The sequence below is a fragment of the Ursus americanus genome, chromosome 19 (assembly GCF_024610735.1).
Source record: "Ursus americanus isolate L20-20 chromosome 19, mUrsAme1.1.p, whole genome shotgun sequence".
NCBI classification, from domain to species: domain Eukaryota; kingdom Metazoa; phylum Chordata; class Mammalia; order Carnivora; family Ursidae; genus Ursus; species Ursus americanus.
In genome coordinates this window covers 17,423,675-17,449,856 of record NC_142145.1, presented here as the reverse complement: position 1 = coordinate 17,449,856, position 26,182 = coordinate 17,423,675, and the positions used below count along the sequence as shown (strand labels likewise).

The following is a 26,182-nucleotide window of genomic DNA, read 5'->3' as shown; positions in this document are numbered from 1 at the left end:
AATCCATTTCCTACTAAGGATCTCACCCAGAAAGTTTACAAACACAGTATTAAAGGATGAGTAGGATTTGGAATGTCATAAGGAAGGGGGGAATTAGCAAAGGAAAAAGCTTACCTCATTATGGATCAATAAACTCCTATAGATGTAACTCTTCCCACTGCCAACTTGACTCCACCCACCCAACACCAACATGCAGAAATCAGTATCTTAAGTATATGTTTTTAAATGACTGGTTTCCCAAGGAACTAGTCACTTTTAAAATGGGTCTACAGGGAGGACTCCCTGGCTCAGTCGGTGGAGAATGCATGCAACTCCTGATCTTGGGGTTGTGACATCGAACCCCGCATTGTGTGTAGAGATTACTCTAAGAAAATAAAAATTAAAGGGGCACCTGGGTGGCTCAGTCTGCTAAGCAGCTGACTCTTGATTTCAGCTCAGGTCACAATCTCAGGGTCATGAGATTGAGCCTAGGTGGGGCTCAGCGCTCAGTGGGGAGTCTACTTGAAGATTCTCTTCCTCTGCCCCTCTCACCACTCACTCGCTTGATCTCTCTCTCTCTTTCTAAAATAAATAAACCTTTAAAAAAATTTTTAAATTAAAAAATAAAATAAAGTAAAATAAAATAAAATAAAATAAAATAAAATAAAATAAAATAAAACAGGTCATACATAGGGCTCATGTACATGGCAAGTGACCCTGGTTTACTATGGGTTCATTTGATTGACACCCAGTTTTTTCCAGAATACCAAGAACACAAAATATCCAGGGTTGCCACTGTTTGCTTATATTGTGTAACAAACCTAATGTTAAACATGACCCTTGAAACTGTTCCCACATCTTTCCAGTCAGGACACTTTGATGATATAGTAAACATCACCGTGGTTCCACCTTGAAGAAATAAGGTTTACCTAAGGATTTTTGTCCCATCAAGTAATTTTTTTTCACATAAAACTTAAAATTCTCTTCAAAAGCAATAACTGTCAAAAATTTGTAGTAAATATCCCAAAAAAAAATGACATAACTCTAAAGCAATTCTAGACTCCCCAATTACTTTAAATCATGACAGTTTCTGTTCTCTCATCCTGTCTTCTATTCCTTCTGCCTTTCTTAGTCTGAAAATTAGTTACAGATACGAACTAAAAACCCAGAATGTAATTTGAAACTGAAAGAAACAAGCCCATTCACTGAACTAGATCACTTGGAATTAGAAATAAAAGAAAATTCATTTTTGAAAATGAATATCTTAAAAGCTTTTTGGAATATGAAGTTTCTCTTTACAAATTTTTCCCATCAGAAATAGCTTTTTAAGGGGCACCTGGGTGGCTCAGTCGGCTAAGTGTCTGACTTTGGCTCAGGTCAGGATCTCCACAGGTCCTGGGACTGAGCCCCATGTTGGGCTCCCTGCTCCGTGGGGAGCCTGCTTCTCCCTCTCCCCCTACCCCTCTCCCCCTCAGGCTTGCTATCTCTCTTTCTCTCTTTCTGATAAATAAATAAAATCTTTTTTTAAAAAAAAAAAAGAAAAAAGAAATAGCTTTTTAAGGCTATAAGCCCCATAACTACTTGGATTCAGATTTAGAATATCTAAAAGAAGGCTCTCAGAATATTAAACCAATCATCATAAAGACCCCATTTTGATAAAAGGGGATCCATATCAAATCAGACTTCAAGCATGGAAAGGACCTCAGAGAGCATCTACAGAAAGGAGCTCAAAGTCACACAGGAGACAATAATAGGATTGGGACTGGAATGCCGGGTTCTTCCTCCAGATCCAGAGTTTGTTTCCACTACATCCTTGACCTTGAGACTGAGGATAGTGGATTAGACACGGCACTTCCTACATCAGTAATTTCTGACTTGCCCTGACCAACATCCAATCATATCCAAAAGGCAACAAGAAGAAAAAAAAGAAAAAAGGAAATTTAGTCCACTATTTTGAGATGGGATCTGAATAACTGGGTTTTTTCCCTCTTTCATACAAGAAATATAAATATTCATGCAAATATAAAACATTTTAAAGTATAAGTATTTTAAATATTCTATTATTTAATATTAAATATTATAAGTATAAATATTTTAAAATACAAAATAAAATATTCCACTAAAATAGAGGATTCATGAGAGCAGGGTCCACATCTAATTTGTTCATTGTTCTATCCCCATCACCTATGCAGTGACTTATTTCTAGGTGCTTTTTGCTTGTTTTTTGGTATTTGCTGCCCATGATCCAAACACCCTTCTTATTTTAAAGTAACTCCCTATATTATGCAGTATAGTTAGAAAGCAGTGACCATCTTCCCACCTTCTGGTAGTTAGGACAGCCCCCAACTGGCTTTTGTGGAGGCAACATAAAAACACAGAGATAGAGTACACAGCAGTACCCACAGAGGCTTCTTAGCTGGCTGTTGCATGGACTGCTCCAGCCCCTAGTTTCCCCTGGTCATTGCTTCTTTTCCAAGCTTGACTCCCCTGCATTCCTATTCCTTCTGTGAGCTACCTGGTTTCTTCCATGAAAATTCTTTTCTACTTCAGTTGGTTTAAGGCAGCTTCTTTTGCTTATGACCAAAAACTCTAACAGGCACATGGTAGGCATTCAGTAAATATTTCTTAAATGAACAAATAAATTAATGAAGCAATTAACCACCATCGTAATTTTCTGTATAATACTAATAGTTTTCAAGAATTTCCCCATATTCTGCATCTGGTTGCTACCGCATTTATGTTCCAATATTTAAGTTATGATATTTAACCAATGCAAGTTCTTCTTAATGCAAGAAGCAAATACAAAAAAAAATTTTTTTTAACTAAAATAGGGTTAGACTTCATTTCTCAAAGTCTGCCATAACATCTCATGGTGTCAGTTACCACTATGAGTAATATCATTCAAGTAATAAGTAATCTGATTAAGTAAAAGCTCTCAAAAGAGAAGTTTAAAATAAGAGCTAGGGAGAAAAACTAAGTATGAAAAATGAAAAAAGTGAAATAATTTTACTCAAATGAAATTAGATTTGAAAATAGCTTCAAAAAAGTCTTTTAAAAAGACAACTGAAACTTCAGAAATGAGTTGACATTTGCAGGGGGGGTGTACAGTGGGTGGAAACGGCTCAGGGTCTTGGAAGGAACAGCATCTGCAAAGGCAAAAACTGTGTCCCTTCACAACACAAAAATCTTTGCTTTAATCAGATGACTCTAATAAACCTTACTTGTTTTGTGAATTCTGAAAAATGTTTCCACTCACCCCACCTCTACCCCACTGAAAGCTGAAATCAACCACAACTCATCCTTTCCCCCACAAAGTCCCCTGATTTAAAAAGGGGGGGGGATTAATACTGAAAACTGTTTTCAAATTCAATATCATAGTTTTGTAGCAGATGTATATAGAATATTATTCAAAGGATTTTCAGAAATCTTTCAAGCCTAGAATCAACTAAATGGAAAATTCTGAAGACTTTTCACATTTATACTTACAAGCCATGCTTGAAACATGGTGTATCGAAACATGATGTTTCAGAATTGCCCTAAGAAATTCCACTCCCTTGTTACCAATTTCCGTTGATAAGGCAAAGTGCATATTAACATAGTGCACTGTATCTGGTTTATGTGAACACAAAGCCCCAAAACCAGGTCTCCCCTGGCTGATAGTTGGAAACCATTACAAAATCCATTAAACCATCTCAGTAAGCAAGAGAGGAAAGGCCATTTTGTGTTCAGTGACCTATACTCAGCCCCATGGATTATGAAGCAGGCAATGTAGTGCCTTTTTGACTCCATATCTGATCTCCAGGGAGCCAGAGCTCAACTCTTTCCCGGAGAAAGTCTGAAGAACACATTTCACCAACAAAAGTGGATAGTAAACACTTAAAAGTAGTTTTAAGAAGAGAGAAAGAGAAAAATGAAACATTGGGGATGAGGAGTGTTAAACCTGTTATTATTTGAGCTTTACGTAGCCTATAAATTTCCTGTGTAATTTGTGGTTCCTATAAAATGTAGTATAAAAAGCAGTTTCAAATTGTGATGTAAACCACACGGCTTTAAGACGACCCAAGAGGAGAACATAAACTGTATAGACCAGAAGACGACGTCCCTGGCTTCCAGGGCTTTTCCGATACAGATGGGGGAGGGGGAGCTTTTCCTACCCTATCTGAATACATCAAATCCTTCTACATTTTTGCGTCTACAGAACCATAATGGATTCTTTAGCATGTACTCTCCACACAGTTGTGTCGGCTCCCCGGCTCGGAGAACACAGACAATTCTCCTCAGGACCACATTCCTGACCCAGTTCCTGAGCAAAAGAGAGCAAACCCGCCTGCACGGCCCTCGGGGCTCCTGGCTCCTGCCTCGAGGACACCGAGACTTGTTGCTCCGGCGGCGGGAACTCACCATTATCGACCGAACGAGGCTCGCCCTGCCCACGAGGTGGACGGCATGGGCTCGGACACGCCGTCCCGGGCCGCTCGTCCGGCGCGCGGGGGACGGCGCGGCCCTGCGAGCGTCTGCGCCTCGCGGGGCCGGGCCTGGAGCCAGGCTGCGGTCGTACAAAACCAGCGCCCGGAGCGCAGGGACCGGAAGCGCCCGCGGTCCGCCCTTCCGCCTCTAGAACGCGGGCGCCTGGCCGGGGAGCCGCGCCAGGCCTGGGGCGCTCGCCGGGGGTGGCCCGGCAGGCCTCGGGGGAGCATCTCTCCACCCCCGGCCGGGTGTCTTCGCCTCCCTCGGTCTCCTCCCGAGGGGGCGAGAGCAAGCCGGAGGAGGGATCCAGGCCTGGCCCCCGATCCCGGCCCCGCCGGGCCTAGCTGGAGCACAGGAGCCCGAGTCCCGTTGGCCAGACCATGCCGCGTGCGCGACCCGGGCCCGGGCGGGGAGCCAGGCCAGGGCGCCCGGTCGAGGGCACCCGAGGGCCGGGCCGACTCCCCTCCCTTCCCCGCACCCCGCGGTCTCCCCACCCCCACTCGCTCCCGGAATCAATAGTGACCGCTGATTTTTCACGACAATTGCAGCTGTCTAATTCATCAGTGAATAATTAAATCAGAAGCCGCCAGGCCTGCCGGAGCAGGGCCCGGCTTGGCGTCGGAGACTAGGGATCTCCCCTACCAGATCCCATCAAATTGGGGGCCCAGTGGGGAGCCAGGAGGGCAGCCAGGGGACAGGCCTCGCCCTGTGCCGCTGCTGGGAGCGCGGCTCCGCGTGAGGAAGCAGGAACTCGGTGTAGGGTGTAAGCGCGCGTAGCCTGGGGATAAGCGGGGCGCTCCGCCGAGAAGCTCCATCTGGGGGCTTATTCCAGAGCCTCCTGCCCCGCAGAGCCTCGCGTGGGGCTGCGCTTTCCACTCTCCTCACGCTGACTTCGCGAAGGGAGAGGAAATCACCCTCGGGAGGCGATTTGCCTTTGAGGAAGATGGAGAGGAGCAGAGAGAAGCGCCTAGAAACGGCATTGATTTAGACATCAATCCTGGCCGGCTCCCTCCGCCTCCCGAGCCGCGGGGCCGCGCAGCCCCCTCCCCGAGAAGCGGCTCGCCTCGGGCCCGGAGGCCGCGGGGCTGGCGAGGGTGGGCCGAGAGCCGCACTAGGGCACGGCCGGCCCGGGGAGCCGCTCCCAGCCACCCCGCGCCTGCGGCCTCGACGCCCGCCTCTGCACCGCCGTTGCGGCCGGAGCAAGCACCGCTTCGCCGCGGCCAACAGGTCTCCCGAGTCTCTCCCGAGTCCGGAGCGCCGCCGCATCCTCTCTCGCTGCCCGCGCGGCCGGACGCCCTCGGAGCCCGGGTTCTCCAGAAGCAGCCAAACCACCTGTGTCTGGCCAGGCCCGGCCCCGGCGCTGGTCGGAGGGGCCCGCGGGGACCGTGTCCGGCTCCTCGAACGACCACGGTCCCCGCAGTTGCTAAATCGCCGCCTGTGATCCCTGTGGTCGGCCAGAGTTGCTTTTTCTTACACTCTTGGAAGCGAAACAATTCAAAATTCCAAAAGAGTGTCACCGAAGCGATTTTCCAAGATAAAATACTCCTGAAATAATCTGAATGTGCTACATTACTTTTGATAGTATTATCTTCAAAGATCAGCAGCGCAAATTCACTTAGTTATTTAATTACTTTAGGAGCTAATATACACGGAATCTAAAAATATATATACCATGTGATTTTTTTAAATAAAGAAATCGTCTGACTCGCATAAATATTTTAAACCCCTCGATTGCTTTTGTTAGTTTTCAAACAGAAATATTATCTTTGGAAATCGGAAATAATATTTCTTAAGTTTAAAAGCTGGCCAACTCTTTTTTTTGTTCAGAACTCTGTACACTTTTTTATTTTTAACTATATCGTAGCGAGACAACTGAAATTACAGAGAAAGATTTTTAAACTCTCCCATTTTCATAGACAGTAAAAGTGCTAGGTATTTTTGTATTAATGCCTAAACAACATTGAATCCTCAACCAAAAGTGGTTACGTCGAGAGCAAATAAATGATCCCTTTAAGAAGGTAATAAATAAAAAGCGATGCCCGTGCTTACTGTCTCAGGGCAACTTGAAAACAGCTCCACTTTCAGAGAGTTAAATTTGTCCTTTCTACAATCAACTGCAACTTTTGCCTTCCCTTTGAAAGGACAACAAAAAGATTTCACGCACAACTTGACCTGAACAAAAGGACCTCACGCCAGTTTTTCTTTTGTGGGGTGACAACTGGAGGAGAGGAAAACTTTATTTTAAGCATACATGAATTGTACTTTTGGAAACGCGCTGTTAAAAGAAAATGCGACTGCAAATTCACGTGGCTCAAAATCGACGTTACAGGGCTTTGGTGGAGAGAAATAATGGGACAGGTACTAAAGGCCGGCGGGGATAAAACTCATCTTGGCTCTCAGGCTAACAAGTTGCTTTCTAAAAGTGCAACGTTCTTTTACACAAAAAGCTGTATTCCTGTGAGAGTCGTGCTCCAGCCCTCTCCCCCGTCTCCCCACTGTCCCCCCCCCCAGAAGCCCTCTGATCTCTGCAGTTTCAAATCTTCAAATTCCCCTTCACTTTTTAAATTTCATTTCCCCCAACAGTCAAATTACTTCTCCCACCAGCTTCTACAGTGGTAGCAGCGGCGAAAACAGAATCAGAGGGTGGCCCCAGAGAAGGTTCTCTGGTGGGCCCCGAATTCGGGGGAAGGAAAATGTCCTGGGCAAGGTCTGCAATCCCAGCACTCAATCACGGCGATAGTCACCTCCAGTCCGTACCAGAGGCCCAAGCTCTTGTTTCCGCCCAAACTCCTCCCGCAAGGGGGTCGGGGAACCAAGCCAGAACTGGAAGGGAGAGGGAGAGAAGTGTGTGTATGTATGTGTGTGTGTCCATCCCCGAGGGCACAAAAACTCCCACAATTTCCTAGCTATGGGAATGGAGGGGGAACGATCAAGGTCCGCCGACCTAGTCTCTTTCTTTAAAACTAGGCAGGAGGACGCGCTTACAACTTAGCTCTGCGGAGCTGGGGATTCTGCCGCTGCCTCTCCAGACTTGTCGCCCCAGGAGCAGGTGCTAACGCTCTTCCGGCTAGGGGTCTCCTCCTCCTCCTCCTCCCCGCCCCCAAGCCCGCCCACTGCCCGCGCCCGCACTACTGAGGGTGCGGTGGGTTTTGCTTCAGCAGAACCACGAGGCTGCGTTCGCCCCGAAGCCCTGCTCCCCACCTGCTAATCCAGGCACCGGGCTTGGGGCTGTGAGAGAACGCTCCCTCATCTGGCTGGGCTCTTGGCAGCTTCATTTTTCTTTTTCTACGAGCCCAGCTGAGGGTGGGAAGAACCCTAACACTCTCCAAATGTTCCTCCACCCCGGCGCAGAGTGTCAACCAAAAAGTTAAGGGCAGTCCCTGACAGCTCACAACTAAACTGGCGTCTCGGATTTTAACCCGATAGACGCGGAGGAGAAGAGAGTTCACGAAAAAGGACCTATTTGGCCTCGCCACCTAAAACACTTCAACAACAACTTTCCTAGATTCGATTGGAATCTGCGAAGTGTCAAGAGAATTTCTGAGCTGAGAGACAGAAGAGGGTCGGTGGTGCTGGGCTACGGTTTTAGTTTTCTTCTCCCTGTGCTCAACCAGCCTGAGCTTTCAGGCAGAATAAAATTGAAGGTAATGGAGATATCAAACAGAGCCGCAATTCTGAAGGCTCCTTTTCCGCCACAAGCACCCACCGTCCATCTGCAAGTGTAATCACAGAGACTTGCAGTGTCTTCTTCACTAGAGGCTCCGAAAAAAAGGGAAGAAATTTCTCCGTCGTTACAAGGAACCCTCTATTATCACTATTATTATTTGTGTATAGCAACATAAGAACTACCCCCTCCCCTTAAAATTCCCCCACAATATTGAAACAGCATTTGTTGTACGATTCATACAAACGCTTGAGGCCTTTCTGGAAAACCATTACCATTCAATGGCTAGAAAATTGCTCTCCTTCCTTTAAAAAAAAAAAAAAAAGGCTCAGCAGCAGCTACGACCGACAACAAAAACTTTCTCCTGCATAATCCTCGCCCACGGAATGACAAAGAAATGATATTGACTTACCCCTGAACGGATGAAGTGTTTGATAAGGGGGGGACTTTTCTGAAGATTTCTTTTCGGGAGCCACACAGACAGCTGCAATTCATGGGCGACACTGATTGCCAGAAACGCTATGGATTGGCATGGGGTCTGCAGCTCTCAGATCCTGATCAATACCCCTACACTCACGCGCCAGATGGTTTGGGGAAGGACAAAAATAAAATAGTCCAAATCAACCCACCATTATGTCTTTTTGTATTGCTCTGATAAACCTAGTTGTAGCACAAATGTGTTCTCCCAACACAAAACCTTCCTCAGGATTTTGAACATTTGGGTAGAAATAAGCAGCCCCTCTGTTCTTGGGATTTGGGCTGTGGTTACTGTTGTTTAGTGGAAACAAAGCTGTTGGGCCCCTTATCCAGACTAGGTTTACTTGTGGTCTATGTATTTTTTTGTGTGTGAATAATTTATGGGGTCTCTATTTTAATTGAATGCTCACCTTTCTCTCCCTCCCAGATCCTAAAAAAAAAAAAAAAAAATTGAATGCGAAAATACATATGAAAATCTCTGGCAGTAAAAATTTCCAGTCTATTCCTGCAATTACTAACTCAAGTTTTTTTTCTTTTATAATGCAATAGCTTACATTTATTGTCAAAGCTGCATTTTATTTACAGATTTCTTTTGACCTATTTAAGTGTCTGATTTTGAAGAAAATCAGACCTGCGGATGTGGTAAGTTAAGAAATGGATATCCTGATCCTGATATAACGGCTGGTGCAACTGTTTGTCCAGATTCTAATAGTTGTGAACTAGCATGCCTGCTACCATATTTCTGTAGAGTCTATTTGTGAATCAAATACTGAGGGGAAGGGGGACAGGAGTGTAGCTTCAAATTTTTTTTTTTTAATTCTGAGTTACACAACTTCTGAAGGTCAGAGTATGTGTGTAAACAAGGGGCAGTTAGAAAGCAACTCTTCCTTTTATTTTCTTAGAGAAAGAAACATCAAAGATATTTTGAAACATATTTGAAAATCTTACTAATACTGATATTCTTAAAATTATCTTCAAGTAGAAAACATTTTTTCCTTTTTAGAAAGAAAGGGAAAGGGCAGGCAAGACTAATTTAGTAAAAATTAGGATGCTGACTAAAAATGCACATTAATTTCCTTTTGAAATGGGTTTTAGGTTGACATACAAAACCTCAAACCATCATTAAGAAAAACAACGTGAAAAATCTGCTTTAATCTAGCCCAATGAAATTATACACAAAGAAGCCAATACGATTTCATGATTTCCCTGAGATCGCCAATATTGATCGAGGGAAGGGGGAGGGATGGTGGGAGAGAAGGAGGAGGGAGAGAGGGAGGGAGCGAGGCTGCAAGAATATGCAACTCACCTTTCAACTCTCCAACACGTGACTGCTCCCAGGCACTCCAAAATGCAATTCCCAGGAGCAGATGTATCTTGGTAGCCTGGTAAACGAGTTTATCATTTTGAAAAATTATTTTAATGGCCATCTATATACTCAGCTTTCTGTATGGAGGCAGTGCCTACTCAATGTCCCAGCCTGGGGTCACTGGCCACTCTTCAAGCCTGAAGCCAAGGCAGGGAAGGCTGTGTTCAGCATTGGGACATACCAGACTCTTTCTCCAGCCTTGCAGCTCTCTGGCCCTATTTCAGTCTCTGAGCACTCCTAGACCAACAGGAGGTTGCGCTCTTGTGAACTTTTGTTCAACTCGGTAAGTTTTTCAAACATTAACTGTTTCAAATTATCCCAAGTATCCAGCTGCCATATATAAGGTGGGGAGTGAAAAGAGAGACAGTAGGAGAGGGTTGAGGGGGAGAGGAAAGACAGAGAAACAAAAAATTCAGTTATTTTACCCGTCTAATTTTGTGACATTAAAAATGTGTGCAGCTAGAGAAGTATATCTAGCGAAGTAGAGGAACGTTCACTTTCTTACCCTGGCTTTGATAACACAAAGAAGCAGCTACTTGAAAGAATAATTGGCAAGGTATTGGCCAGAGCTCAATGAAGTTGATCTATGAATAACGTCACTGTACATTCATGTGACAGGATGGTGTGGGAGGGGGTGGATTTTTTTTTTTTTTTTTTTTTGGCTCTGTAGCTAGAAGGGAAAGGAGGGCAGCCGCAAAAGGTCACCAAGACTAAGACCTATTTTCCAAATGAATCAAACCTTTCTCTAGCACCAGGAAGGCACATACAGTATTCCAGGCTGTGTGTCCTTGTTTTCTTATCAAGTTTTCGCTAACAGCTGGAAGTGGTTGGAGGGGGCTGTCTTAAGGAGACCCCCTGCTCTTCTTTTGACAGCTGATCAAAAGAAAATAGGTCACGCTTCTCAAACTTATGTCCACCCTGTCCTTAATTACTGTCTCTTTAAACAAAGGCAACATCTGCGCAACCTCAGCTAGCTTGAATCTTCGGAGGCAAACAGAGCGCAACCTGCTTTGGAAGAATCTGTTACTTTTAAGGGTTTCAGTGCCGGGTAGCTCCTTGTCTTCAACTACCCCTCCACCCCCACCCAGGCCTCGGAAATCTCCACCTCCTTTGCCGCACCTCCACTTCCACTCCCCGACCAAGGGTTACCAAACGGAAATTCTGGAGAAACAAAGATGCAGTTTTTAAAGCTGGGGTTTGCGAGCGTTCTAAAACTCGCCAGGGTTCTGGTCTTTTCAGAAATAAATTTTGGATATACAGATGTCGGCCGAGGGTCCGTGTCATCTGCCCACAGCCGCAACCTGGGGCGTTCCTTTCTTGAGATTCGAGTGTGTGTGTCTGTGTGTGTGTCTGTGTGTGTGTGTGTGTGTGTGTACGCACGCGCGCGCGGGCGCGATCGAAGAAAAATCCGCGGGTGTCGTCCCGGACGGTTTACGTACTCCCTGCTCCCAGGAGAAGTTTGCTCACTATAGGCTTTGGCAACAATCTTGCCGCCCCCCACCCACCATCACTTCTTTAGAAGTCGCTAACGGGAGGAGCACCTTGAAACCGCAGCTCCTAGAGTTCTAGTTTTGTTTTGCAATCTAACAGGGCCCTTCTGAAACCTCATAACTGGGAGATTTATGAGCTCGCCAGGTAATTAAATGATGTTATTGTGTTAACTTTGCTTGGATTACGGTGGCCCGCGCCGCCTGTGGGCTTGCGTCGCCGGCCGTAGCTCCAAGGCAGCGAGGGTACTGGGGTTCCTTTCGCCTGGTAGATTATGCATGCCTTGGTCTCGGAAATTTACCCTGCATTAGAATACAGAAGCGCCTGCATTTTAAAAGGGTAAACTGCTGGCTTTCAGATAGAGACGCTTGGGAAGTGGCTTGGTAGGAGACTTGGGTTTGTTTTTTCACAGTACAGACTGGCTTGCAAGCCTCCAGAAAAGCTGTGGGGTGAGGCAAAGGGAACTAAAGCAATGCCCTTTTCTACAGATCGCAGCTGCACAAGAGGGACACAGAGCGGCATCTTTAACATAATTTCTCTCCCTCGCTCGCACTCTCGCCTCTCTCTCCCCACTACCCCCTCTTCCCCTCCCTCCCTCTCCTTGACGTTTGATTCTAGTGGCAAAGGAGGAAAAAAAGGCACAGAGCCGTCAGCCAAACCTGAAACGCATGGCCCCGCCCCCTCCTTAGCCATTGGTAGCTGCACTCAGGAGGCCCGCCCCCCAGGGCAGCAGCGCACTCAGAGTGGCTGTTTGCGACGCCCATCGGGCGCTGCCCCGCCCCGGGTCCGGGAGGCTAGGTTGCCTGCCCCGGCGAGCGGCAGAGCCCTTCTGGACAGCTCCCGCTCACCCAAACAGAAGACGTCGGCGCCGGAGCGGGCTCGGACATGGCGAGGCAGCGCGCCGGCCCGAGCGGTGGGGCCCGGTGATCCCTCCCTCCCTCCCTACCCCCCTCCCCTCTCCCGCTCGCACGCCCCGTCCGCCCCCACCCCGCCCCCACCCCGGGCGCGCCCGCCTGCCCGCCCGCAGCCCGGGGCGCACACCCGCACGCACGCTCCCCCTCCACACACTCACGCACTCCCGCACCCTCCCCCGCTCCCGCGACCGAGCTCCGCCACGCTAGCCTTGCCAGCCCGCCGGCCGCCCCCGCCGCCCCCGCCGCCCCCGGGCCCCGATGGACTGAATGAAGGCTGCCTACACCGCCTATCGATGCCTCACCAAAGACCTAGAAGGCTGCGCCATGAACCCGGAGCTGACAATGGAAAGTCTGGGCACTTTGCACGGGCCGGCCGGCGGCGGCAGCGGCGGGGGCGGTGGCGGGGGCGGCGGGGGCGGCGGCGGGGGCCCGAGCCATGAGCAGGAGCTGCTGGCCAGCCCCAGCCCCCACCACGCGGGCCGCGGCGCTGCTGGCTCGCTGCGGGGCCCGCCGCCGCCGCCAACAGCGCACCAGGAGCTGGGCACCGCGGCAGCGGCAGCGGCGGCGGCGTCGCGCTCGGCCATGGTCACTAGCATGGCCTCGATCCTGGACGGCGGCGACTACCGGCCCGAGCTCTCCATCCCGCTCCATCACGCCATGAGCATGTCTTGCGACTCGTCCCCGCCCGGCATGGGCATGAGCAACACCTACACCACACTGACGCCGCTCCAGCCGCTGCCGCCCATCTCCACCGTGTCGGACAAGTTCCACCACCCGCACCCGCACCACCACCCGCACCACCACCACCACCACCACCACCAGCGCCTGTCGGGCAACGTCAGCGGCAGCTTCACCCTCATGCGCGACGAGCGCGGGCTCCCGGCCATGAACAACCTCTACAGCCCCTACAAGGAGATGCCCGGCATGAGCCAGAGCCTGTCCCCGCTGGCTGCCACGCCGCTGGGCAACGGGCTGGGCGGCCTCCACAACGCGCAGCAGAGCCTGCCCAACTATGGGCCGCCGGGCCACGACAAAATGCTCAGCCCTAACTTCGACGCGCACCACACTGCCATGCTGACCCGCGGTGAGCAGCACCTGTCCCGCGGCCTGGGCACCCCGCCCGCGGCCATGATGTCGCACCTCAACGGCCTGCACCACCCGGGCCATGCTCAGTCCCACGGGCCGGTGCTGGCGCCCAGCCGCGAGCGGCCACCCTCGTCCTCGTCTGGCTCGCAGGTGGCTACATCGGGCCAGCTGGAGGAGATCAACACCAAAGAGGTGGCCCAGCGCATCACCGCCGAGCTGAAGCGCTACAGCATCCCACAGGCGATCTTCGCGCAGAGGGTGCTGTGCCGGTCTCAGGGGACTCTCTCCGACCTGCTCCGGAACCCAAAACCGTGGAGTAAACTCAAATCTGGCAGGGAGACCTTTCGCAGGATGTGGAAGTGGCTGCAGGAGCCCGAGTTCCAGCGCATGTCCGCCTTACGCCTGGCAGGTAAGCACAGAGGATCTCCTGGAGCCCGGCTGCTGTGGAGAGGGCTCCGGGTGCTTGTGGCCCCAGGTCAGCGCGCCTAGCCTCGGTTCTTTCCTCCTTTCCGCTACGCACTTCCTATTTTCTCTCGCCTTTATTTCTTCTTCTGTCATTTCTTCCTTCTTCTCCCTTCTTCCTTTTCTGTTCTTTTTCTTTTGCATTTTCATACTTCTCTTCCTTCCTCCTTGACTCCGAGCTTTCATTGACCGACCCCCCTCCGCCACATTTCATTCACCCTCCCCTGAATATGCCAATTTTACCCCCTTTCTGACCTTTCCTAGTTGTGGGATAAGGGACAGGGTGCGCGGTATCCACTAGGAGCCTTCTCTTTAGAGGACTCACAGAGACCCAGGATTGGCCTTTTTCAAAGCCCTGTGCACTTGAACTCTTGTTTAGACAATACATTTCAGTTTTCCAGGCTGCCTGGTTTCCCTATATGGAGGTAGTTAAGGGGCTTTACTCTTCAGAGGGGAAAAAAAAAAAAACAATCTCCGTTCTTCTCCTACCCACCACATCAGGCAAACTTGTTTAGTTATTAGCAGGAGTCACAATCTTGACCGCGCTCGGGGGAACGGGTGGCTAGGATACAACAGTGCTTTCCAGGCTCATCTCCGGCCTTGGCGTTGGTGCGGGGAGTTTCTGACCGAAAGAGCCGGCTTGGGCCAGTTCCCGTGTCACTGCCTACTGAGAGGGGAGGGTGCAAGGACGAAGGTTGGGACTAACACATTCACCTATAGGAGGATGGGGGAGGAAAAACTAAGAATGGAGAGCTCCCTGACAAACTCGCCGGCCACCCTTGCCCGGCTCCCAGCTTTTGCTGGGATTTGCCGAGGTTTGGCTGGACTCGGAGAGAGGGTTGGGCGCTCGTGAGGAGAGGTGCTGAAAAATTAAGATGCAGGTTAGTTAATGCATCTTGGCCACGGGCTACAGACTCCGCCTTTGCATTAAACGGACGCTGATTGTGCGCGTAGCGCGGCGGCAGGGAGGGCAAGCTGCCCGCGGGAGGGGACGGGTCGACGCGCTGGTTACATTGTTCTGGAGCGGGCTTGGTTCTTTGTGCCTCCTCTAGCGGCCGAGCCGCGAGGTACAGCCCTCTATTGTTCTAGGAGCACAGATACCTCCTGTGTGGGCGGCGGGAGCGAGAGAGAAAGGCGCAGCAGTGGCTGCGACTGGCACACAGTTGCGCGCTTTTGTGCGCGCAGACCCAGCGCAGTGTGCGTGGCAATTGCGCTGCCCCCAGGACCTAGCCGTGGGTCCAGAGAGACAAAGTGTCCAGGCGCCCCACTGGGGAGGACACAACAGTACCCTACTGCAAGTCTGGATGGGCAGTTTCTCTTGGACTGAGGCCATCTCTCCGGATCCGCGGGGAACCGAGGGGACAATTCACAGTGGCAGTGATTTACATTGGTGCGGAAAGTGGGATGTGCGTTGTGTGCGGCCGGCACGGTTCGGAGACAGCTATACACAACGCGCTTCCGGAGCCACAAGCTCAGGCTTCCTCTCCGGCTCCCTGGGGCTTTCCTCACACTGCTGAGCCTGGCTTATGGGGTGCACTCTACCGATACCGGACGGCGCTGGGGGCGTGTTCACCCAGGCTTGGGGAGGGGGCGTTTCCACTCTGACCGCCTCCGCCTATGCCCGCCGTTGGAGGATTCCTCTCCAGGCAGTAATCGCCACTCAGTATTGATCTGTAAAGGTAAAGAGTAACTATCCCCCAAAAAGCTTCCCCAAATCTATGGACTCCCGATACTTTTGTGTGCGTTTAGTAATTTTTCTCCTTTAGCTTACTCTTCATTCTCTATTACAATTTGCCCTGGTTCCTAGGAAAGATTAAGCAGTGAATAGAGGGCAGTGATGAGAAACTGGAGGCTTACTGACACTTCTGAACAGTATGGCACCCCTTTGTCTTGGCCCTCCCAAACTCCCCCAGTCCCTCTCAGGTGAGCTCTAGCATCGGCTGGCCTGGGCACAGGCAGCCAGAAGGAACTTGGCAGCTGGAGTGGAGGGTACAGTTAAAGGCAGGATGACAGCTATTCTATTCCAGACCATCTCAGAGCGCTGCCGCCCCCTCATGCCTGTCCTGCAAAGGACAGAGCTGGAAGGAAGGAAGGAAGGAAGGAAGGAAGGAAGGAAGGAAGGAAGGAAGGAAAAGAAATCACATGCCTTGTGCCTATGTGTGTCTGAAAGTGATATGGCAAGTAATGCTTTACCTGTTAGCCCACCTCAGACCCAAACATTGCTAGGATAAGAGAGAGTCTCCAGTCCCAACATCCACCCCAGGAAAGTCGGGGTAGGGGGGCACTCCTCAGGGGCTGGCCCCAGGAAGCATGGAGGCTTTTCCGAGGAGGAGGGCTGAAGCCACCTCCACAGGAGACTGAAAGCCTCCTTCAGCGAGTGGGAAATTCCTGCTGAGGACCCCGCTTTGCTCAAGCATTCAAATGTGTGTCTGTTTTATTACCCCGAGTTGAAAAGGGACAAGAGCTTTAGCCTTTTTATCTGGCCATTTTATCAGCAACTACAAGTGTGTTGAGTGGCTATTATTACATAGGAGGCTTTTCAGTTTGGGGTCAGTAGATCAGTCTCTTCAGACACTGACGCAGAAGCCAGGACTGGTAAGTAGGTATTATGTGCTCAGGAGCGCTAGGGGACAGGAGCAAATGGAGAAGAAAAGCAGAGGCCTTCCCCGCCAGGAATATCGATCGGAATCCCCGCAGGGACGCAGCTGAGGGTCCACACCTAGGGCTCTGGGGGTTAAACAAGACCATGGCTCTACAGGGCTCCTGGGCCTGACTGCCAGGCCTCCAAGAGCCACCTGGGCACCTCCAGTTCGCCCCAACCAGACCTCTTTTCTCTCCCTTCGTCTCTTTTTAGTTTCCCTTTCTCTTTCTCATTTTGGACCCCTCTGGGTCTTGCCAAAGGCCCAAGCAGACAGGGGTTTGAGGGACCTCAGAATCAAGATGTCTGATTTGGACCAGCTCCTACAGACCTCACCCTTAGGCGAAGCAAACCGCCCCCGCCCCCCCACCGCGCGCAAGAGAAGCAGATCCTTCCTCTCTACCCCAACCTGCCTCCCCCAGATCTCTCTCCGCGAGCCCTCCGCTTGGTTGTATCCACAGCTCAGGGTGGCATTTCAAAGGGTAAGAGACAAGACATCGGGGAAACTCAGATCCCCCCAGCGCTAGATTTCAGAGAAAGACACCAAGAGTACGATTTCGTTGGGAAAGGGTGGCCAAGGCAGCAAAGGGCTGCAACCGCGCCTTCCGCGGTTCCCAGCGCATGCTTCCGCAGGGCAGTTTGTATTTCCCCGGCAAGAGACGGCAAGGACAAACTCCCGCGGGTATGACCATTAATACTCCCCGACTTTGAGTCCAAGAAGCCTGTGAACCAAGCACACACGAAAAACGAGGGACTGAAAAAACCCAGGCAAAACCTGGACGGGCGGCTCACGGAGGAAAATCAGGGCCTCCATGGCGGGAGTGGTTTCCTCCAACGCTCAGCAGCCAGAGCAGAGCCTCTGACGCTATAACCTGACAAGGTTTGCACCTCCCGTGACTCGGAATCCCGGGGTGGCCTGCTCGAAACCAGCCACATGGCCAGACATATGGCCCTCTTCAGAGGGGAACTCCCAGCGGCCAGTCTGGAGGCAACTCTGTTCAGACAGCCGATGGCCTTTCACCAACCTACCAAGATGTTGCCTGGGCCACCTGATGCCCGCGGCGGCAGAGCTTGCCCGGGACAGTGCGCAGCGACTCCTGCCCGGGGCACCACAGGCCTGCGCGTCTTCTTCGGCGCCAGGAAAGTCATGGGCTACGCTGGCCGACTGGCATTTTCTAAGCGGAAAGGCGGGGACCTCATTGTCGGAACCTCACACCCCACCTCCCCTCCCGCCGGTCCGGCTGCCGGCCTGGCTCAACCCGTCTCCCCGAAGTTTAGTGCGGGATCCGAGCCCGAGAGACCGAACGCAACCCACGTCCGTACCGAACACAAGGTACTTTCGCCTGCTGGCTGGTCGGATTAATAATTGAAAAGCTCGCTACTGTCCTTGTTTGGTCAAGTCCCGGGTGCCTGGAGAACACCTTCCTAACACGCATCAGGGTGAGCGGGAGCGGGTGGAGAAGACAGAACGCAAGGAAAGGTAGTGAAGCCGAGCTCGAGAAGTAGCCCAGGCCGCCAGGGGCCCTCGACTCGAGCAGCTGTGCATTTATTTTTATTCCAGGCTTTCCACCGTGTGGTTATGTCACTTTCTCAAACAAATGTGTATATGGAGGGAGATCGATGCTGATAATGTTTAGAAGATTAAAAGAGCATTAATGCTGGCAACAATAACGTAAACGTGTGGACCCAGATCTCATTGATCTGGAACCTGATCCGGCGCGTTTCCAGTAAGCCCGACGGCGCGCTCTTCCCAGCAGAGCGCTCGCCAGCGCCCCCGCTCCCCAGCGCCCAGTCTCCCCGGCACTCCCGCCGCGCCGCTTTCCCTGCTCCCGGCGGGCCCACGGGTCAGGCCGCGGCTTCTCCTCGCGCGGCCCCAGCCGGCCCCTTCCCACGGCTTTCTCTGGTCGCAGAGCTGCTCGCCCTCTCCACAGTGCCCCCGCGCGCGCGCACCGCTCCCTGCGCTCCCCGCGGAGGACTCTGCGCCGGGCTGAGTCCGCGGAGCGGCTGCCCTGGAAGGCGCCGGCGCCAGAGTCCTCCCAGCTCTCTCGTTCCCGGGGGATCGTCGCTCCCGGGTCCCCAAGGCCCTCGTCTGGTCAAACAGGGCCCGGGGCAACTTCTTTCCTCCTCCTACACCATCCAGGTAATTTGACCTACCTCTCGGCACGCGGGAACGACCAAACCCAATTTGGAAACGTCTATCAGGCTGCCACGATAACCGCGCAGCTTCCGGATCCTCGGATCCCCTCACATCTTTCCTTGTTTTCATTAAAAGGAATCATTCACACCAAAGAGTTCGCATTCACAGACTTTCTACACTGATGCATTAGGTGGGCAATTAAATGCTGCCCCAGTGACAAAGGCCTAGGCTTCATCTCTCAGAACGGTCTGCTCTGGGCTAATTGGGCCAACCAGGGAAGAATATTGTTTCCTATAGGGGCAGGAAGGTAAGAAAATCGAACGGGGGAGGGGGGAAGGTAAGAAAATCGAACTGGGGGGGAACCCCACCCCACTCCTTCCCACCAGCTGGAGAGAGCTTACGCTCTGAGACCCCAGACCTCAGGTGGCAGGTTTACTCTGAGGCACCTGCATTGACTGGAAAAGAAAGAACTTTTCAGCTCTTCCTTCCTTCCCCTAGGGTAGATGTCCTTACTGTGCCCCACTGGTTCACCTTGCCAAATGGTGACTTATTCTTCCAGAAGGAACACTAAGGTGAATTTTACTGAAAAGAATGAAGGAGCTGGGGTGGTAGTGGGGGTGGGATGGGAATTAAATTGTTCTGGCTTTTTGAAATTCTAAATCCTCCAATTGGTGAGAGGAGGAGGTCTCAATCTGGAAGGAAAGGAGTGTTTTCCTTTCTTCTCCAAGAATAAAATGAGAAAAAAGAAGGAGAGAGGAGAGAAGAAGAAAAATCTTTCATGGTTCTGCTTTAAAGTGTGCCAAAGGGTGAACTGTATTTCTTTCTGTCATTCCCAGAGATGGGATTCATCTTCCCACCAATGGACTTCTTAAAGAAGGGAGCTTTAATACAGCTTGCTTTCTAGTCAGAATATGCCCTACCCCCTTCCTGAAAACTACAGTTACCTGGTTCAGGTGATCAGATGCAGAAACCTAGGAGAGTGGGTGGTGTCCTTCAGGTCATGTCAGGAAGACAACTGTCCCCCTCCCCATAACCCCCTTGAAGAGCTCCTAGGTTCTGGGAGGGGTAAGTGAGCTTAGACTCTCCTCCATACCCATCTTAGAATCCCAAAATTGGGCAGGGATTCTGGTGAATGGTGAGGGTGGGGCAGAGGGGAAACTGACTCCCCAGATTTTGTATCCAAGAGGAGAAATGTTTTACTTCCTTCCAGAGCCAGGTCTGTCCAGATGTGACAGGGCTCTGGGCAGGTTTACTTTCCCAAGCTCCAAACCTGAACCCTGAGGGAAGGAGAGCCTGCCTCTCTTTCTGTCTTCACTTCTTGGTTTTCTGGCCTTTAGTATCTGTTTCTAAAGGGATAGCAGAGGAAAGAGGTTGAAGAAGGAGGTACTGAGCCCCACCGCACTACAGCTGGTGGCTGATGTTGTCAGAAACTGTCTTCAGGAAGAGTTGTATCATGTAGGGGGATCCCTGGAGGAATGAAAACCTCAAAGGAGAAGGAGAGAGATTAAATTTCTGGGTTCTTGCCAAAGGAAGGGCAATGAGAAGGGAATAAATAGAAATAATTGCCTGGATAAAGGGCCCTGGGGAAAAGGGTGAGTATGGAGGCACCCTGGGCCTTAAACTTTATAGACAGACTCTCTGGATTATCCTCATCCCTGACCATCCCAGAGACACTCCCCCCCCACCTGAGGAAAGTCACTTTCTCCAGGGGATACTTTTCTTGGTGGGGAGTGAACATTATGAAAAAGCCTAATGGGATCACTTAGGCTATCATGTACAGAGCCTGCTCAAGATGGGCTGGAGGCCCATCAGAACCCCTCTTCACCCACTCTGTCCCCCCCTACCCTAGTACATTGCCTTTGGGGAAGGCTTTTTGTTTTCCAAGTCTCACTCAAGGCAACAACTCTGGAAAATGTGCATAGGTTCTTGTAGGTGCAGGGAAAGGGGAGAAAGGGAAACTTATTGGGTAATTCAGCCCATCTGGTACCTGACAAGGTGCAGGATGGGCAAAGCAGAAGGGCAGCTGCCAACATGCATACAGAGATAGTCTTACTTGAGGAGCAGGGTTCCTAGAAATTGTGGACATTTTTATGAAAAGCTGTCCCCACGCAAATTGCCTCAGAGGGAAAGGAGGCTCTGCATTCCACCTTGGTGCCTCTGTCGCCATTCGAAGATCCATTACTCTTCAGTAGAATGCAGACTTTGTTTGGGTTGGAAGCACACCTCCAACGTAATTTAATCAGCATCGGACTTTGGTTCGTGTAATCAAATATACATATACTTTCTCCTGCAGGAAGAAAAATAATTTCTCTGTAACTGGTATTGACTTGAAGTCATGTAATCTCTGGAAAGCATCACATTTTTAAAGGGAAAAGTGAAATTAAGAGGAAAAGAACCCACAGGTTTAGTGGTCTGCCTAGCCATTGCTAAGAGAGCCAGTTACCACCTAAGAAAGGGCTGCTCCAATTTTAGATATTTCATTCCTGCTTCCTCTGTATAGTTAACCCTACAAATCTATATAGGTAGGAAAATGACGTTGACTGGCTCGCCAGATCCTAGGAATCTGGGCTTTATCCTTGGGTTGAGACATCCTTGGAGGAACCTATTTGGTGTTCCACAGGCAGCAGCACCAGGATCTCAGTGGGCCACAAGCCCCTTCTTGACCAGTGATTGGTACCTATTGGCAGCTCACTCCCTGCTCTACCCGCAGGGCCTTGAGCATACTCCTGGAGCAAGCCCGGACTCCCCACCCCCAGGGCGAGGCTCTGGGCTTTACCCAAGTTGAGTCTGTTAGGGAATCTGTTGTAAACACAGATCCATTGATTTGCATTTGTCAGAGAGTAAAGTTAAACCAGTGAAAAGAGAAGCCCTTACCCTTTTATGCAGGGCCAGGGAAACCTTTCATATTGATCCTATTGATCCAACCTTTCCCTTTAAGGAAACCACATAGTTAAAGACCCTCGTTCAATAGATTTACCCTTCGTGCTTGTGATATTCCTTTAAGTGTTCTCATCTAGGATAGCTGGGCATTAAGCCCACACTCCAAACCAAACAAAAATGAAAAGGGGGGGGGGTAGGAGGGGAGGGGTCAGGAGGCAGAATTGTGGGAAGTGAAATTGAATCAAACAGAAATGTGTAATGACTCGGTTGGAGATGTTTTTCTCATTCTTCTAAGATGACATGCAGGGTTAAGAACAAAATAGATGCATTTAGCATATCTCTCTCTCCTTTTTTCCACACAAAAGAAAATCTGTTTATATGCTAGAATAACAATGTCTCAGGAACATCATTTTCTACTATAAAATTATTTCAATCAAGCCACTAGCTCAGTTCATTCAAGCTGGTACTTAAACACAGTTAATACTTCCATAAAAATTATTTTGGTTCATTTGTAGCAAATCAGGAATAGACTAGAACTGCCCCCAGAAATGCGATATTTTGAACTATGTATTTGAGCATGGACACTGATGTCACTCCAGAAGAGAGGGGACTTGGAGTTTTGCATTCTGATGGAAGTAAGTAGAAACCAAGCCAACAGAAGGGACAACTTTTTTTTTTTTTAATTACTTAAAGAGCAGTGTAGATGGAGTAGGAATTGCTAAATATTTCTCAGTATCCCTCATGTTTGCAGATATGAAAATGAAAGTCCTCTTTGTTTCCAGAACTGTTGGTATGATCCATTTCATTTCTTCCTTGACTCTTTTTTATTCTGTAAATAACATCCATTTGTGATTTTTTTTTCCAACATGGTACATGCATTATTCCTAATTGGCTATCTCTTGGGTTGTGTTCAGACATTCATGTTTGTTTTCTGTGATTGAAAAATATTAATGATTCCTTAGGTGAGCTAATGTATTTATCTGGTGAGTGAGTTCAAAGGGCAGAGTTCAGCTATGGTTCAGGTTAATTGAACAGGAAGCAGTGAGCTCTCCAGGCTATGTTGAGCAAGGGTCCAGTCCCTTAAAATATCACACTCAGCAAACACACAATTTCACTGTCCTCATCCTGGAGTCTGATGTAAGAGGCTCAGATCAACTTGGATTGCCTGTTTAAAAACCCAAAGCAAAGCACGGCAACTACAACAAAACCCTCACAGTCCCCCTCGGGGAAGAAGAGTTTTCTCATTGGCTAATTGCTTTATTGGTAGCACTGACCTGCAGAGCAGCTGCAGGGGCCTGGATGAAGGCTTAGGCCTCGTAATAATGTGCTCCATTAGAACAGGGCAAGGCATTTTTTGTTTACTCAATTGGAGCTCCCTGCAAAGTGCCATTAACCCCAGCCCAGTCGTGTGTGCGCTGCAAAAGCCAAAGGTCACGCCAGTCAGGCTGTAGGCATAGCCAGCTCTGCCCTGGTGGGAGGGAGGGGGCATTCTGCTGGCATGGCCCTCCCCAAGCTTGGCCCAGTCCTGTAGGCCCCTTCAGGGCTTTGACCGCAGCAAGCAGTTGCACAATTTGTTTACATTTCCCAATTGCTGAATCATGTTATTGATGATTAAACAGTTCTGATCTGAGCACCATCAATCATGCCAGGAAAAAAAAAATCCTCCCACTAACCTTCTCTTTTCTATTTATGTTTTGTTCATTGTGCATTACAGTAAGTAGAATTGTGCAAACGGTGCTTATTAGGAGGAATAAGTCTGGATAAGTGCTTGGATCAAGAGGAAGACAGACCTGCAAACATGGCTGCGGCACGGTGGGGGAGTTATTTAGCAGAAAGAAGGTTTGAGGTGGAGCCCCAGCATAGTTAGGGCTTCTGTGGAGAGCACCTTGAACTAGAGTGCCACCTGCCGGGAGTCTTCTAACTACAATAAGCCTTGCACCTCCCGGGAGGCCCAAGCCCCTTCCTTTACTCCTAGTATGTGGCCCCATTCCCCAGTCTCTAGACCACTACCCACGTTTTCTTGAGGGACTTTTTCCTTGTCTGTTGGCACTCTAGCCTCGGCATCTCCTAATTCATCGTCAAAGAGAAATCAGTAGTTCTGCTGTGATGGGTGAGGTGATTTGCCCACCCTCCACATTGAGGCAATAGTCTCCTGCTTGGGCGAGGAGGGGTGGAGAAAGCAAAAAATATCGGTGGGAGAGAGAGGAATGGTTACGTGTGTAAGAGAAACGGCTCAGTTGATGGTGCCAGTGAGAGCTGTGCCAGCTGTAAGGTGCTCTGCAAAGGTAATATATTGTACAAAGGAGAGGGGGTGGGAGAGAATTAGTATTGGCAGGGAGGACATCAGGAAAGAGATATGCCAAATCAGCGAGCCAGAGGTGGGCCCTGTGAAATCCCCTGGGATGAGAAAAAGTGAACCAGACATTTTGCAATTGCAAAGAAGTGAGCCAATGAGCTAGATTTGGAGTCAAACTGTGGAGCTGGCTGTAGCTCTGTGGGCGGCAACTGTTTCCAGACTCGCCTCACATGGATCTCGGCCCAGAGCCTCTGGATGCCTCCTAGCGCCTGTGGGTGGGTTGCTGCCTCCGCGCCCTGGCGCGGGCTTCAGCACCACGAACAGCGCCCCAGAGCGCCCCAGAGCCTGCCCGCCTGGACCGTGGTCTGAGAGAGTTAACATCTCAACCCAGAGAAGGAATATGGGCCCTCTACTCGGATTAAATCTGGGCCAGGACCCTGATCAGTAGCTCCAGCTCTCTAGATCTCAGCGTCCCAAACAGAATAAGGCCTCAGTTTTCCTCTGGTGCCCCGTGGCTTCGGTTCTTTCTGTGTGAGGTCAATGATAATAGAAGGAGAGGAGGCGATGCCGAGTGAGAGGACAAAAGATGTGAAACGACCCTTTCCTTCGGAAGAGGAAGAGCATTACCTCTGTTGGGGGGCTCAGGGATTGAACTGTTTTACTCCATGTTACTGCCGCATGCAGATGCTGATTGCCACTCTCAACACAGTATTTTAGATTTGGATTTCCTTTCAAGGTTTACAGTCTGGTTGCCCCGCACATGGGTGTACACAAATGGATGCTTCCCTGCCCCCCACCTACATGCTGATTTTTGAAAACATGGTTTTCATTATATTAAAGAATATTCTCACACTGTATCAGCAGTAATGTTGCAGGAAGAGCCAACTAAGGGACATCACTACCTCCAATAAATCTTGAAGCTGGGTTTGATTTCTTGAGAGTCCTCTCTGATGGGCTCTCTTTGAGAATCCCTGCACCACTTCTGCGAGTCAAGGGTTGAGTCACTTCCTCCAGGCCGCAGGTGGCGTCAGGTGGGCCTAGGCAGGATGAGAGCTAACATTAGGCACAGACCCCTGACTCTGGCCATTTTGTCAGTTGCTCTGCTTTATTTGTGTTTTTATTCCAGAAAAAAGAGGTGGGTTCTTTTGATCTGCAGTAGGGCACAACTCATATCACTTTGGGTTTCTAGTAAAATGGCCCTGGACTTCCCAAAGCTAATTAGAAATTTTATTTATTTATTTATTTATTTATTTATTTATTTATTTAAGAAAAGGGGAGGGGCAGAGGGGGAACAGAGGGAGAGAATCTCAAGTGACTCCACAATGAGCATGGAGCCGGATGCAGGGCTCGATCCCACCACCCTGAGATCATGACCTGAGCTGAAAACAAGAGGCAGACACTCAACCCACTGAGCTGCCCAGGAGCCCCTCCCAAAGGAATTTTAGTTCAAGCCTAATTTATTGCTAAAGTGGTTCTCAGGGAGGTAGGGCACAGGAACAGACAAGTGTGTCCCCTTTAAAAGAAAGTCAAGAATATGATAGATGAGATTGTCTTCCCTGGAACAATTCATCTTTAAATTCCAAGTGGATTGGAATGAAAAGAAGGAAAAGACAGCCCAAAACAAAACAAATGTGAGAAAGCATTCACTGCCAATATTAAAAAGAAAATAATTTTCTTTGTCTAAATGCCTAAAATTTTGCCCTAGAAATGAGCAGGAACATATTTAAATCAGATCTAAAATCTGGTTTTAAATCTATTTGATAAACACTGAGTAAAGCAGTTTCTTCAAGCTGTATAATCTTTGAATTTGCAAACATGCATTTCTTAGTAGTTGTTGGGTTACACCATCAAAACCTTTTCCAGTAAAACATGGATTTGACAGTAAGCAAAGCCTTTTTTTTAGTCTATTTTATGTGTATCAGTGCATCTTATTGAAATAAGGCAGTACGCTCTGTAAGGGCTTATACTTAAGATATTTCAACAAGACTGCAATATGAACAGGACTTCTCGTAGTCTTCTTTGACTCCAAATACTAAAAAATGGGTGGAGTAAAGAACTTCTTGCTTTTCTGAAACAATATGACAGATTCCCAAATTTAAGAGATTTTTTTTTTAAATCTTAGATCCAGTTGTCTCCTAATGTATACCAGTGTTCACTTCAGTTCATGTTCAAGGCACAGAGTGGACTCTATTCATCTCAATGTGCAACCTCTCTTCCTTTCTTTCATTCTTCTGAAAAGGAAGAGACTGATTTTCTGATGAAGGCCAATTTCTCAACCTGATTCTGGGCCCTTGCCTGTCCTGCCTTCTCAGGACCCCAGCCTTCCCT

At 49.4% G+C, this 26,182-nt stretch overlaps 1 protein-coding gene across 1 annotated transcript in view; it reads left to right on the top strand.

Moving 5' to 3' along the window:
- The first annotated feature begins 12,331 nt into the window (after nt 1–12,331).
- Nucleotides 12,332–26,182, top strand: part of ONECUT2 (one cut homeobox 2) — a 57,724-nt gene continuing 43,873 nt past the window's right edge. The window contains exon 1 of the mRNA XM_045790169.2: nt 12,332–13,850. Coding sequence (XP_045646125.1) covers nt 12,623–13,850 — 1,228 coding nt within the window. The 5' untranslated portion in view covers nt 12,332–12,622. The remainder of the gene's footprint in view (nt 13,851–26,182) is intronic.